The sequence below is a fragment of the Nomascus leucogenys genome, chromosome 10, assembly GCF_006542625.1.
Source record: "Nomascus leucogenys isolate Asia chromosome 10, Asia_NLE_v1, whole genome shotgun sequence".
Classification (NCBI taxonomy): Eukaryota; Metazoa; Chordata; class Mammalia; order Primates; family Hylobatidae; genus Nomascus; species Nomascus leucogenys.
The window spans coordinates 75649227-75663001 of record NC_044390.1 but is presented as its reverse complement, the minus strand read 5'-3'; the positions used below and the strand labels follow the sequence as shown (position 1 = coordinate 75663001).

At 45.4% G+C, this 13775-nt stretch overlaps 1 protein-coding gene across 1 annotated transcript in view; it reads left to right on the top strand.

Annotated features, from left to right (window-relative positions):
* SART3 (spliceosome associated factor 3, U4/U6 recycling protein) overlaps positions 1-12983 on the top strand; it is a 36245-nt gene extending 23262 nt beyond the window's left edge. The window contains exons 12-19 of the mRNA XM_003269990.3: positions 994-1103; positions 3198-3310; positions 4253-4329; positions 5229-5397; positions 8986-9440; positions 9931-10083; positions 11036-11226; positions 11899-12983. Coding sequence (XP_003270038.1) covers positions 994-1103; positions 3198-3310; positions 4253-4329; positions 5229-5397; positions 8986-9440; positions 9931-10083; positions 11036-11226; positions 11899-12076 — 1446 coding nt within the window. The 3' untranslated portion in view covers positions 12077-12983. The remainder of the gene's footprint in view (positions 1-993; positions 1104-3197; positions 3311-4252; positions 4330-5228; positions 5398-8985; positions 9441-9930; positions 10084-11035; positions 11227-11898) is intronic.
* The last annotated feature ends 792 nt before the right edge of the window (positions 12984-13775 follow it).

Here is a 13775-nt window from a genome sequence, read left to right as displayed (position 1 = left end):
TATTAAACCTTAATTAAAATTGAGTCAGAATCCCAGATAATGGCCCAAGCTGTATACGGATTTATGTTATTTACCTAGGTAATGATCTAGGCTCTACAAGGATTCATGTTATTTACTTAGCTTGACACATATTTGTAAATGTGTTGGTGAAAATATTAGCTCCCAGCTAGAAGTTATGCAGTAAATGTTTAAATGCTAGGTATTCACTCATTTACTTCTGTCTCTGCCTCTTTGCTTCATTTGTGAGAGCACAGTGAGCGTGTACTGTTTGTCAGCACTGTACTAGGTACTGTGGGAATAAGACAGATAGAATTCCTGTGCTAGTAAGGCTTCTATCTAATGTAGAAGACAGATGATTTGACAAGTAATTAGAGGATATGATCATTTGAATGTCATTACTGGGTCAGGGACACCAAGGTCAGTAAGACACAGAACCTCCCTTGATCAGCAGGTAGAGTTGTAACAATTCTAATCATGTTTTCTCCTCTGAGGGAGCGTCAGATAGAAGAAACTAACATTTGTCAGGTAGTTTCTATATGGGATGCTTATCTTTTAACCATTTTAAAGATGAGAAAACTGAGAATTACAGGTTAAGTAATTTGCCCAAGTCACAGTTTGTAAGTATTAGTAGCAGAGTGTGCATTTAATACTAGATCAGTCCTTTTTTTTTTTTTTAACATTGTCTCTCAAACACTTGTAGTTAAGCTTGATAAAAATAAAAAACATGACTATCCAGTACTGTCGAGTAAGTACCGTGCGCTCCCTCTCTCGGTTCTCAGGAAATATAGGTAGATTAGCTTGTGGCTGCAGAAAGGCTCAAGTGTTTGGGCTGGGTTGTTTACCACTGGAGGGAGGCCTGGGGAATGTCCAGGGACATCTGTAACACTAATAGTTGTGGGGTGCTTTTTATGTGTGTCTGTTGGAAGTATGTTGTATGATGGGTGTCAACGTCCTAAAGTTCAGGTCTCCTAACAGCCTGCTGATGCATTTTAGGCTCGACTGTGCAATAACATGCAGAAAGCTCGGGAACTCTGGGATAGCATCATGACCAGAGGAAATGCCAAGTATGCCAACATGTGGCTAGAGTATTACAACCTGGAAAGGTAACTGATCTCGGGGTGGGGAGGGAGGCAGTGCTTGTCAGCTGTGCACCTGTCTTCACTCCTGGCTGACTCCTACCAGCTTGGACTAGCTCCTTAGAACTGGGCTATTTTCTTTCATTCTGTCTCTTTCAGTAGTGGGTACATTTTTAATGGGCAGGGCTAGAGAACCAGACATGATATTTTGTGCCTGGAACTCTTATAGCTGTTTTAATTTTACGGCTATAAATTTTAAAGATTAAAATCTTTTAATTTGTTTTTGTTTTGATTTTTGGGCATGATATTTTATTTGACCTTTTGGAGCTATTTGTTTTTTATATTTGCTTTTATAGAAAAGTAGAAAATACTAAAAAGCTAAGAGAAAAAAAACTCAAATTACTGACCCAGTCATAACCATGACCCATTCTTTGAGACTTTTCTATGTTTAGATTTTTTTGTAATAAAAATGCAATCATAGCATACATGTGTTACAAGCCTTTAAAACTATTTGAATGAAATAAGATAGGCCTAACAATATTTATAACATGGGGAAAACATAAAGAATGTGACCAACTTTTCAGTCTGTCTTGAACGTTGTTCATTGCATAACATTGCTATATTGCTGGGGTTTTTTTTTTTGAAGATTTTTTCCCTATTTAAAAAACACTGTGTGCCCAAATTAGTCAGAATATTTACAAAAATATGTGATAGAAAGTGACAGTTAATCTTTTCTTTTTTCGGGGGAGGTGGGGAGTCTCACTCTGTTGCCCAGGCTGAAGTGCAGTGGCGCAATCTCAGCTGCAACCTTGCCTCCTGGGTTCAAGCGATTCTTCTGCCTCAGCCTCTTGAGTAGCTGGGATTACAGGCATGCACCACCACACCTGGCTAATTTTTGGATTTTTTTTTTTTTTTTTTAGAAGAGGCACAGTTTCACCATGTTGGTCATGCTGACCTCAAGTGATCCTCCCACCTCGGCCTCCCGAAGTGTAGGAATTACAGGCGTGAGCCACCGTATCCAGCTAAAAGTGACAGTGTCTTATAATCCCACCCCAGAGATAACCACTGTTAAAGCTTGTTGAATATCCCCCTAGATCAGCAGTTCACAATTTTTTTGGTCTCAGGATCCATTTTCCTTCTTAAAATCGGAGGATCCCAAAAAACTTTCATGTATGTGAGTTATATCTATTGATATTTATAATTTATAAATTGAGAAATCTAAAGAACATTTAAATTCATTTAAATATAACATTATTTAACACTAATATCTTTTTTGAGCAGTGACTGTTTTCCAGACCCCAAAATAAAATAGTGAGAAAAGTGGCATTGTTTTCTATTTTTGCAAATATATTTAGCCTGGCCTAGTAGAAGACAGCTAAATTCTCATGTCTGTTACCGATTCTGTCTGTTGTGATCTGTTGTTTTCATTGAAGAGTGTGATAAGAGGTTAGAAAAGAAAGGTATTTTAGAAGCATTTTCAGATAATTGTGGGTATTCTTCTTTCATACATATTATAGCAAAACTTCAGTGTTGCATGTGGAATCTGAAACCATATTGACAGATTCTGTTACAGTAATACCCATTTGTCTATTTTATCTTTTACATGATGCCATAATTCTACGACATTTGGAAAAATCCCAGTTCACTAAATCATGCAGCTCTTCCAATGTTGACATATTTCATCCTATAGTATTAAAAAATCGTATTTGTTCATATCTGTATTGATCTTAGTAGAAAAGTATTTTAAGTAGGAAGCTGTCAGACTTGTGGTGGCAGATACAAGTTTTCCAAAATTCTAATTTTCACTTGAAAGCTTGAATTCTATCACATATGCCACACGTGAATGCTGTAAAGGCAGAATGCTGGTTGCAGATCACATTGTCAGGTACGCTTTCCAGTAGCCCCTACATGGCTGAGGGAGAGAGTGCTTCAGGGAAATCCTTCGTAGGTGACTGTAGAGACTGGAAGGAGAAAGCATCATGGATAGATCTGAAAGCTAAGGTCTTCTCAGAAGCTAGAGTTACTGAAGAGTGAGTTTCTGCCTGGGAGAGGACGGCCTCTCCCTTCGAGTGCCTTCCACTTTGTGTCCTGGTGGCAGCAACTTTTTGTTTTCTGCCTTAGAGCGCATGGTGACACCCAGCACTGCCGGAAGGCTCTGCACCGGGCCGTCCAGTGCACCAGTGACTATCCAGAGCACGTCTGCGAAGTGTTACTCACCATGGAGAGGACAGAAGGTGGGACCCCCGGCTCTCTTCTGGCTTGGAGCCTAACCCATTTGCTGTTTGGTCTCAAGTAGGAGCATCTGGTTACAGTCTGGGGACAGACTGTGTTTACGCTGCCAACTTAGGTGGTGCCCTATGATTAGACTGTCACAAGTGTCCTGAAAATGAGTCCTCCTGCAGCTCTTCTCAAATTCTGCAAGCTATGAGGAGGACTGTGATGTCACTGTAGCACAGGGTTCTAATTCTTTGTAGGGGGGGACTGTGCTGTTATACAATGTTTAGGGGCATCCCTGGCTTCTAGCCCTGAAATGCCAGTAGCAGCTTCCCCACCGCGACCAAACATGACAACCAGAAATGTCTCTTAACATTGCCAGATGTCTCTTGATGGGCAGGATCCCTCCTTTGAGAGTCGCTGTGCTCTAGTACAACGTCTGTCCAACAAAGGATCTTGGAGAGGCAAATGGCTCAATGTGTTCTTTGCATCCCTTGTTAAATTTCAGAGCCTTCAGTGTTAGAGAGCTAGAACCAATAGAAAAATAATGTGAACTTACCTGTGGGTATTGGTCTGGATTTTGGGTTTGGACCCCTCAGAACTGGCAATCAAAGACCACCAAAAAATAAGAAATAAATGCCTCAACATTTGAGTAGCTCTTAAAATTCTTCAGTCTTAATATAAATGTACTTTTGCATTAGAACGTTTTCATATTCTTTGCCATCTAGAGCCCTTAATAGATCACATTCTGGTTTTCAAGGCTCTCCTGAAAGGAAAGGGACATTTTAAACCCACTTAGAAGGACTGTTTGAATTCTGAACTTCAAGCCTGCAGGGATTACATTTTCTTACTGTTTGATGGGAGAGATCTCTTCTGGAGGTATAGAGAAATCAAGAAAAGTTTATGTGATTGTATCCTTCAAAATCCTAAAGAGTGAAAGTTTTGCTTCTCTTTCTTTCAAGGTTCTTTAGAAGATTGGGATGTAGCTGTTCAGAAAACTGAAACCCGATTAGCTCGTGTCAATGAGCAGAGAATGAAGGTAACGACAATGTTTGTTTGAAGTCTTTGGCACCTCTGGTAGCTATTTTGGCTCAGTTTGGTATGGATGTTTCTTGTCAAGACATTTTACATTTTCCTAAGTGTCTTTTACTCAGTATTAATTATAAAATATTTAGATCAATGCTTAAACCTGTCGTGTCATTTTTAGATTGTTTTAAAACATCAGCCCCAATATTAAGTACTTGTTTCATTTATTGAGGGAATTTTGGCTCTAAAATTTACGAGAATTGATGAAAAAGAATAAAGAAGAGCCTCACTTAGCCTAGTGAGTGGAACATGAACACCCCAGCTTATTTAGGGCTTCAGTTTTATGGATTTTTTTTTTTTTTTGAGACGGAGTCTCGCTCTGTTGCCTAGGCTGGAGTGCAGTGGCGTGATCTCGGCTCACTGCAAGCTCTGCCTCCTGGGTTCACGCCATTCTCCTGCCTCAGCCTCCTGAGTAGCTGGGACTACAGGTGCCCACTACCACGCCTAGCTAATTTTTTGTATTTTTTTTAGTAGAGGTGGGGTTTCATCATGTTAGCCAGGATGGTCTCGATCTCCTGACCTCGTGATCCACCCACCTCGGCCTCCCAAAGTGCTGGGATTACAGGTGTGAGCCACCGCGCCCAGCCAGTTTTATGGATTTTTTTCCCTTCCTTTAGGTGAGTAATAATTAGGGTGAGGAAATTGCTAATATAACAGAGACATCAGATCCAGAATTCCAAAGAACCTGAATGAGCTCTGGTGTGGAACAGCCGTGAGCCTGTCCACATTTTTCTCCTGATCTCTGCTTTTCATTTAGTAATGAATTTCCACTCCCTCTCCCCTTTTATGACAAATCAGTACAGTGAATGTAATTGCCACTTCCAGCGATGCATCATCTTCCCACTTTTCTAGGCTGCAGAGAAGGAAGCAGCCCTTGTGCAGCAAGAAGAAGAAAAGGCTGAACAACGGAAAAGAGCTCGGGCCGAGAAGAAAGCGTTGAAAAAGAAGAAAAAGATCAGAGGCCCAGAGAAGCGCGGAGCAGATGAGGACGATGAGAAAGAGTGGGGTGATGATGAAGAAGGTAAGGAGCTCTTGAGAAATTGTGTTTTGAAACGTCTTAAAGTTAGAGAAGTTGCGAAAACAGTACGAAGAACTTTCTTCCCTGAACCATTACCAGCTTGATACCCATTACCCTTTGATCACTGTTAGGGTGTATGTCTTGCAAACAAGGGGCCCTCTTCTCCATGACTAGAATGCAGCCATCAGAGCCAGGGTTAGCAATGAGCTATGGGTTCCTATTTGTCCTGATAATGTCCTTTGTAGTGAAAGGATCCAGTTCAGGATGCACTATTGTGTTTAGTTTTCCTGTCTCCTGGATCTCCTTCAGTCTGGAGTATTCCTGAGCTTTTCTTTCACTCTGATGACCTGCAGTCTTGGAAGGGGGCAGGCCAGTTGCTGTGTTGTGTCCCTCAGCCTGGGTGTGTTTGATGCTCCCTAAGCATTGGATTCCCCTCATGCATCTTGGGCAGGAATAGTGCACAAGTGCTCCTGTGGCCTGCCCATTGAGTCCCATCAGGTGGACTGTGATTCGCTTTGTTCCATCGCTGGTGACAACCCTTTTGATAATTATTTATGTTGATGCTCTACTTATCCCAGGTTTGGCTAGCAAGAGTTCCTTCACACAGGCTTCTATGTCCCTTTGACCTGTCCCCTTGTTCTTTGATCATTTCCTTACCTTCTAGCACACAATACCCAAGGGTCATCTTGTACTTTCCATAGTTCAGCCCTGGAATCCATCATTTCTCCAAGGTTCCTTTGAGTGATAAGTGGTATTTAGAAGGTGCTAGTTGTGCTCACTGCTGTTGGTTATTGTTCCCAGGCCTGAGTGGTCGAGGGTAGGGAGTGTGTGTGTGTGTGTGTGTGCGCGCGTGTGTGCATGTGTACACATATTTATGTCCATATTTATTTCTGTAACTATTTGTGTATACTGAAAGTCATGATTTCACACCAATACCTCCAGTTCCAGTCTAACACCACGGGGTTCCCTTTCATACTTGCAACGCCCTTCTCTCTTTAAAATTTATTCATTTATTTTTGAGACAGAGTCTTGCTTTGTTGCCCAGGCTGGAGTGCAGTGGGGTGATCTTGGCTCACTTCAACCTCTGCCTCCTGGGTTCAAGTGATTCTTGTGCCTCAGCCTCCCAAGTAGCTGGGATTACAGGCACGCACCATCATACCTGGCTAATTTTTTATATTTTTAGTAGAGATCGGGTTTCGCCATGTTAGCCAGGCTGGTCTTGAACTTGTGGCCTCAAGTGATCTGCCTGCCTTGGCCTCCCATAGTGCTGGGATTACAGGTGTGAGCCACCATGTGCAGCTGTGTCACACCCTTTTCTGACCTTGAGAAACTTGGCTCCCTTTATCCTCAGCATCCTCACTTACTCCACCTGGCCCCTGTAGGTATGTAATCAACTTCCTGTCCCTGCCTCCCCTTCTCATATGTGCCATCCCCACCCTGTTTGGTCTCCCACACCCGGGACCAGGCACGGCCCTGCACGGACACCTTTGCCTCCTTCACTCAGGCTTCCAGATCTAGGCTGCTGGGTCCCTGTCACTGCCCCATGCCTGCCCATCTTCTTCCTTCCATTCAGGCTCTAGCATCCTGTACCACTGCTGCAGCCCCCACCCTGCACAGACCTGCCAGGCTTGGCCCTACTTTTTTTTTTTTTTTTTTTTGAGAGGGAGTCTCGCTCTGTCGCCCAGGCTGGAGTGCAGTTGCATGATCTCGGCTCACTGCAACCTCCGCCTCCTGGGTTCAAGTGATTCTCCTCCTTCAGCTTCCCGAGTAGCTGGGATTACAGTTCACCAGCCACCATACCCAGCTAATTTTTATATTTTAGTAGAGACGGGGTTTCACCATGTTAGCCAGGCTGGTCTCGAACTCCTGACCTCAAATGATCCTCCTGCCTTGGCCTCCCAAAGTGCTGTTATTACAGGCATGAGACACTGCACCCGGCCTTGGCCCTGCTTTTAATGGTTCTGACTTAGTGGAATTTTCCAGCAGTGTTTCTTTCACCCTTCTAATTTCAGGGACGGGCAGCTCTGGGTCATATTTATTTCAGAGAGTCAGTCAAGGTAAAGAATTGTCTCTGGTGGCTGGGCACGGTAGCTCATGCCTGTAATCCCAGCACTTTGGGAGGCTGAGGTGGGCGGATCATCTGAGGTCAGGGGTTCAAGATCAACCTGGCCAACATGGTGAAAACCTGCCTCTACTAAAAATACAAAAATTAGCTGGCCGTGGTGGCGGACGCCTGTTTTCCTGGCTACTCAGGAGGCTGAGGCAAGAGAATCACTTGAGCCCGGGAGGCAGAGGTTGCAATGAGCAGAGATCATGCTGTTGGCACTCCAGCCTGGGAGACAGAGCAAGACGCTGTCTCAAACACAAAACAAAACAAAACAAAACAAAGAATTGTCTCTGGACTTGAAAGGACTCTGTATACTTTCTTAATACAGATGTGTGAGCCAGAGAGAACTGGGAATGGAGTCATCCATCATTGAGTTGACCTTGCTCGCACACCTCGTTTGGGCTTTCCTAAATGACTGAGGGTGGCCCATTGCTCCACTGGCCTCCCAGTTTAGCAGAATAAGGCAAATGTGATGTGTGACCGCAGTAGCATGTGATCAGGGCATGGCATGTGATCAGGACTGTGGGAGATGGTGTTGTTAATACTGGTGGAGGCCAAAGAAGGCACTAGTGGGTCAGCTTCGTACCAGGAAGACTGTGGGGGAAGAGATGCGGCATCCAGGGTGAAGACCTAGTGACCGTCTGGCAGCGAGAAGGGAAGGTCTGAGCTAGACAGGGAGCCAATGTTAGTACAGCCTGAAGGCACAGCACAGCCTGGCATTCTCTGTGAGCAGCAGATAATTGGGTTTGAACTCGGATGCATTGGAGAGGGATGGGGCAGTGGTCAAGGAGGCTGGAGTGGGAGGTGGGCCAGTCAGCTGGACCCAGCCCAGGGACACTCTTGAATACAGTAGCAGTGTGCAGGGCTTACATTGCATTGGAAAGGCAGTGGGTGAACTGACGGGGAGGTCTGTTTGCCGGAGGCTGACGTCTGTTGAGCTTCAGTACTGGCCCTCTGGAGGCAGTGGTGAGGACAGACTGCAGTAGCAGATTGTGGTTAAGCTCTCTTAAGGACACAAGGCCATATTGAAAGTGTTTTAGAAACCACAGACCCTTTGTGCTTTCCAAAATGTGCTCCCTGGGGCACAGGTATCAGTCACTAGGGTGTTTTTCCAGTGCAGATTCTCATGTCCTATCCCAACCCTGCTGACCTGGGCTTTGTAGGAGAGGGGCCCTGGAATTTGCCTTCTGAACTTTGAGATCCACTGGCCTTTTGTATAATTAAGAGTGGACAATGGGGATTTATGTTATTACTTCCACTTGATTGAGCCCACTTACCTGAGTGTAATTGGGGCACAGAAAGTCATGGGACAGGTCAGGCAGATCACAAAAGGCTTCTCAGGGGTGGTGCTTGCCCCTCCGAGTCTGGCGAGGGAGTGAGTGTCACATGCAGCTGTCACAGCACTTTCACTTCACCCCTCTGTTCAAGCTCCCTGAAGAGAAGTAACAGTTAACCATGGCTACTTTTCTTTTGAAAACCTGTAGAGCAGCCTTCCAAACGCAGAAGGGTCGAGAACAGCATCCCTGCAGCTGGAGAAACACAAAATGTAGAAGTAGCAGCAGGGCCTGCTGGGAAATGTGCCGCCATAGACGTGGAGCCCCCTTCGAAGCAGAAGGAGAAGGCAGCCTCCCTGAAGAGGGACATGCCCAAGGTGCTGCACGACAGCAGCAAGGACAGCATCACCGTCTTTGTCAGCAACCTGCCCTACAGCATGCAGGAGCCGGATGTGAAGCTCAGGCCACTCTTCGAGGCCTGTGGGGAGGTGGTCCAGATCCGACCCATCTTTAGCAACCGTGGAGATTTCCGAGGCTACTGCTACGTGGAGTTTAAAGAAGAGAAATCAGCCCTTCAGGCACTGGAGATGGACCGGAAAAGTGTAGAAGGGAGGCCAATGTTTGTTTCCCCCTGTGTGGATAAGAGCAAAAACCCCGATTTTAAGGTAGGTTTATGGAAAAAAAAGAATGCCTTTCATCTGTGGTTGCTTTAGACAGGCACTTTCTTCCTGCAGCAGTGATATTTAGGATAGATGTGGAAGTTTTACGCTCTGTTCGGATCTAAACTTCCTTGTGAGCCAAGGTCCATCCTGAGCTGGTTCACTGAGGTCTGACTCATGGCATGGCTTCTTCTTGCTGGGTGCTTAGTAATGACAAGGGATTGTGCTGAATGCTTTATGTGTGGCAGCTCATTGACTCCTCATCAGACTCTGTGAATGGCTACTTTTATTCTTGCCGTTTTACAGAGGAAGACACGGAGGCCTGGAGAGGTTAAGTGACTGGCTCCGGTGGCCCCGTTAACAAGTTTCAGAGCATGGCTTGGCTCTAGTCTGCCTGGCTGGGCTGCTTCTGGGGACAAGGCTGGTGTCAGAGGAGTCAGGTGAGCTGGGTCATGACTCGAATCATGGTTTTTCTCTGTCTTCCTTCTTCCTATAGGTGTTCAGGTACAGCACTTCCCTAGAGAAACACAAGCTGTTCATCTCAGGCCTGCCTTTCTCCTGTACTAAAGAGGAACTAGAAGAAATCTGTAAGGCTCATGGCACCGTGAAGGACCTCAGGCTGGTCACCAACCGGGCTGGCAAACCAAAGGTCAGAGTCAGAGCAGATTGTGCCTTGTCTTCAAGGCTTGGGCAAACTTCGTTTCTGTATCTGTTCAAAGATGATTTAACCTCTAGAATGGGTTCCTAGTTTGTCTGCTGAGAAACAAAAGTTAATTTCACAGAAAGATCTGCACACTTAGCTCTACTTGTATTTGGAGTCAGATTAACCTGTTTGTAGTTAATTGTACTAAAAAGAATAAGGCATTTGGAAATAGATGATCATGAATTCACCACAGTATGGCCCCTGGCTGTGGGGCTTGGGGGAAGCCCTGTGACCCGCAGCACACGGGCTTTCGGGTGGGCACCCTCCTGCAGTCTCCTCCCTCTGTCCCAGGCCTCTCTTTCCCTGGGGCCTCCAGCCAGGCCCCTTGAGTCCCTCCATTGCAGTGCCTCTTCTCCTGTCTTTCCTTCCTGCCCCCTCAGTCTCCTGCTAAGTCCTTTTGTGCCCCATTTTGAGTAGTAAGTGGTTTCATTACTGTCTACCCACTGCCCACTCTCCCTCCCCTTTATCCAGGTTAATGGAGAGAAAAAGAGGATGAAATGAGGGAGCGGATAAAGGCACAGAAACACCAGGGCTCACCTGGGCACCTGGGCTGCTGGCCCTGTGTCCCATCCACCTCTTGGTTTATTTGCTGGATTTATACTGGTCCATCTGTCTGTTTCCTTCTTTCTTTCTACTTCTGCAGCACGTACAAGGTGTACTGAACTTGGAAGGGTTATCTGAAGTTACAGTGTGTAGCAGCAGTCAGGAAAGAGAGTAGGGTGGGGAAATAAGCCTGTAGACAGAGGATGCAGCGGTGGGGAAGGTAACTTGTTGGTGGGTCGGTTGCAGTGGCCTAGCCTGCTGGTCTCCGGGAGGAAGCCCAGTGCCTGCCCTACGGGAGGAAGTTGTGTCCCCGGTCTGTGGGATCTGACTTGGTTCTGGATCTTGCCTCTTCCAGGGCCTGGCCTACGTGGAGTATGAAAATGAATCCCAGGCGTCGCAGGCTGTGATGAAGATGGACGGCATGACTATCAAAGAGAACGTCATCAAAGTGGCAATCAGCAACCCTCCTCAGAGGAAGGTTCCAGAGAAGCCGGAGACCAGGAAGGCACCAGGTGGCCCCATGCTTTTGCCACAGACATATGGAGCGTAAGTGCTTGCATGGTAGACTAGTGCAAACTTTGTCCTGGCTGGCACCAGTTCATGGACCACGGGGGGATTAACCTGGAATGAATTAGCTTCCTGTTAGGACAGAAAAGCCAAGATGGCTTGTGGTAATCACTGTGGTTCCACTGGAGCAAGGTGTCCAGAGCAGGATGCAAGCCTAGGCAGTGACCACTGCCTGGTACTGGCCAATTTACACTTGTCATTTATTTCAGACAGAACTAAAGGCAGTGATTATTTTAAAGTCCTCTTTGCCAGTTGGATCTGTGTGTTTAAAAAGAAATCTCATACCCATGTGTGTGCCAGTCTGCAGCCCTAGCTATGATCCACGTAAGCTGTGCTTTTTGCCGGCTAGGGATGAGGAGGAGATAGCGGAATTGCCGGGTGACTGGTGAGGTCTGAGAGGTGATAGTCACACTGATCCTCTCTGAGTGTGACTGGTGCTCAGGGTTGATCTTTGCCAAAACTGAACAAGGCCAAGTCTGTTGAAGCAGTTTTTACTTAATAGACAGAATTAAGGAGGCAGGGATTATCTCATCCTTTTTTTTTACCTTTTAACTTCTGGTTATATTAAAACTGTCTTGGCTTATTTTCACAAATAAATGAGGGGCCACGAATTGTTGCTTCAAAAGGTCCATTCAGTGTTTGCTCTTCTAGGAGGGGGAAGGGAAGGACGCAGCTGTCTCTACTGCCTCGTGCCCTGCAGCGCCCAGGTGCTGCAGCTCCTCAGGCCGAGAACGGCCCTGCCGCGGCTCCTGCAGTTGCCACCCCAGCGGCCACCGAGGCACCCAAGATGTCCAATGCCGATTTTGCCAAGCTGTTTCTGAGAAAGTGAACGGGACTCTAGGAGACAGGAAATGCCTTACTTCACTCTGGCCCGGCGGACCTCCCACCACCCAGCGGTGCACTGGGGATGGACAGGCCTGATGTGCTGCCCGCTCGCAACCACAGATGGCTCCTCTGCTTTAGACAGAAAGGGGAAGGGGTTCTAAGTCAAGAGCCTTTCAGTGCTCCCTCATATTGAGGGCAGTGGCAGAAAAGTGACCACTCTGCAGGCTGGGCCCAGGATGTGGTGTCCTGAGATAGTTTTGTATCTTAAAGACTGAGGCACAGAAGCAAAATGAGAACACACAGTTTTTGAGACACAGTTGTCCAAATGTTTCTGGCCAGCTCCGGCCCCTTTTTGTATGACACTTCTCTTACACCCTGCACAGCACATGTGCCCGTCATTCTTTTAATTTTAAAAGATGAAATGGTAGATGCTAGTAATTCACCAGAATGGCCTCTTGTGGGGGTGGGTCTGAGGGAAGTCAGCTATAAAACATTTGCTGGAGTTTTGTTCAAGGGGGCTGGGCATTTTTATATTACGTATTTGTAAATGACATGTCAGCCATTGTTTCATGTTTCCTAAAAGCAGAATATTTGCAACATTTGTTTTGTATAGGAATTATTTGTGCCACCTGCCGTGGACTGTTTTCTTTGCCTAGTGACTAGTGACCTGTGTTGTCTAAACATGAGTTTCAGCCCTTTGGTTTTGTTTAATACCATGTCAAATGCAAACTTCAATTCTCCCCATTTAGCTTTATTAAACTGAAGTTCTCTTCAAAACTTCTTGCTGAATGGTACTCAGATGTGCATTCACATACAGATGTGTTTTGAAGTGGGTGTACCTTGCTTTACCTAATAGATGTGTAAATAGAACTTTTGTAAGTCAAATCCCATTGTCACTTTGATTTAAATTATTTCAGCTGTGATGTGTCTTCAGTTTTATACAGTTCAGTTTATAGCAGTTTGACACTGGAGCTTTTGAGCTTTTTTACCTCACATCTTTTATCAAATAATATTTATTGCTTTGAAAACAGCATTGCCAGTTCAGTAGGGGAAGCTTGCTTTATTAAGACACTCTGGAGAAAGACGTCAGGGAAGCCTTGTATATGTCATGGGAATCAACTCCTCATTTATCTGTTGTGTAAGTTTAAGTTTTTGTGCATCAGTCGGGTTTTCTATATTTTTTTAACTTAACATTTTTTAATATAACCAATTAAAAAGTAGACAGAACAGTAAAATAAACTCCTGTGTGCCTACCATTCAGCTTCCAGCATTCCTCAACTCCCAGCCCCTCTTCCTTCATGTCTGTTTCCCCTCCACCCTCTGTTATATTGAGGCACGTTCCAGATGTCATTGTGCTCATCCAGTAATGTTGTGGCAGGTGTCTCAGGAGGACTGAAAGGCCTTCACTCCTAGAAACATTAGTGGTAATCCCTTAATGTCATCAACTGTCCACTCAAATTTCTACCTTCCTATAAATATCAGCTCTCCTCCCTGCAAATTATTGGTTGGTAAGCCTCTTAGGTCTTTTAAAATGTAGGTTCCCCTCCATCTCTTTTTTATACAAAACCAACTTTTTACTAGGCTTTACTTCTGAATTAAATTCAAACGGTGGCTATTGATAACAGCAAGAACCTTTGCTGTCCCACGCGTTCCTCCTGCAGTATTCTCTGTGATGCTGCTTGGAAGGCTGTTCGGTTGTTCAG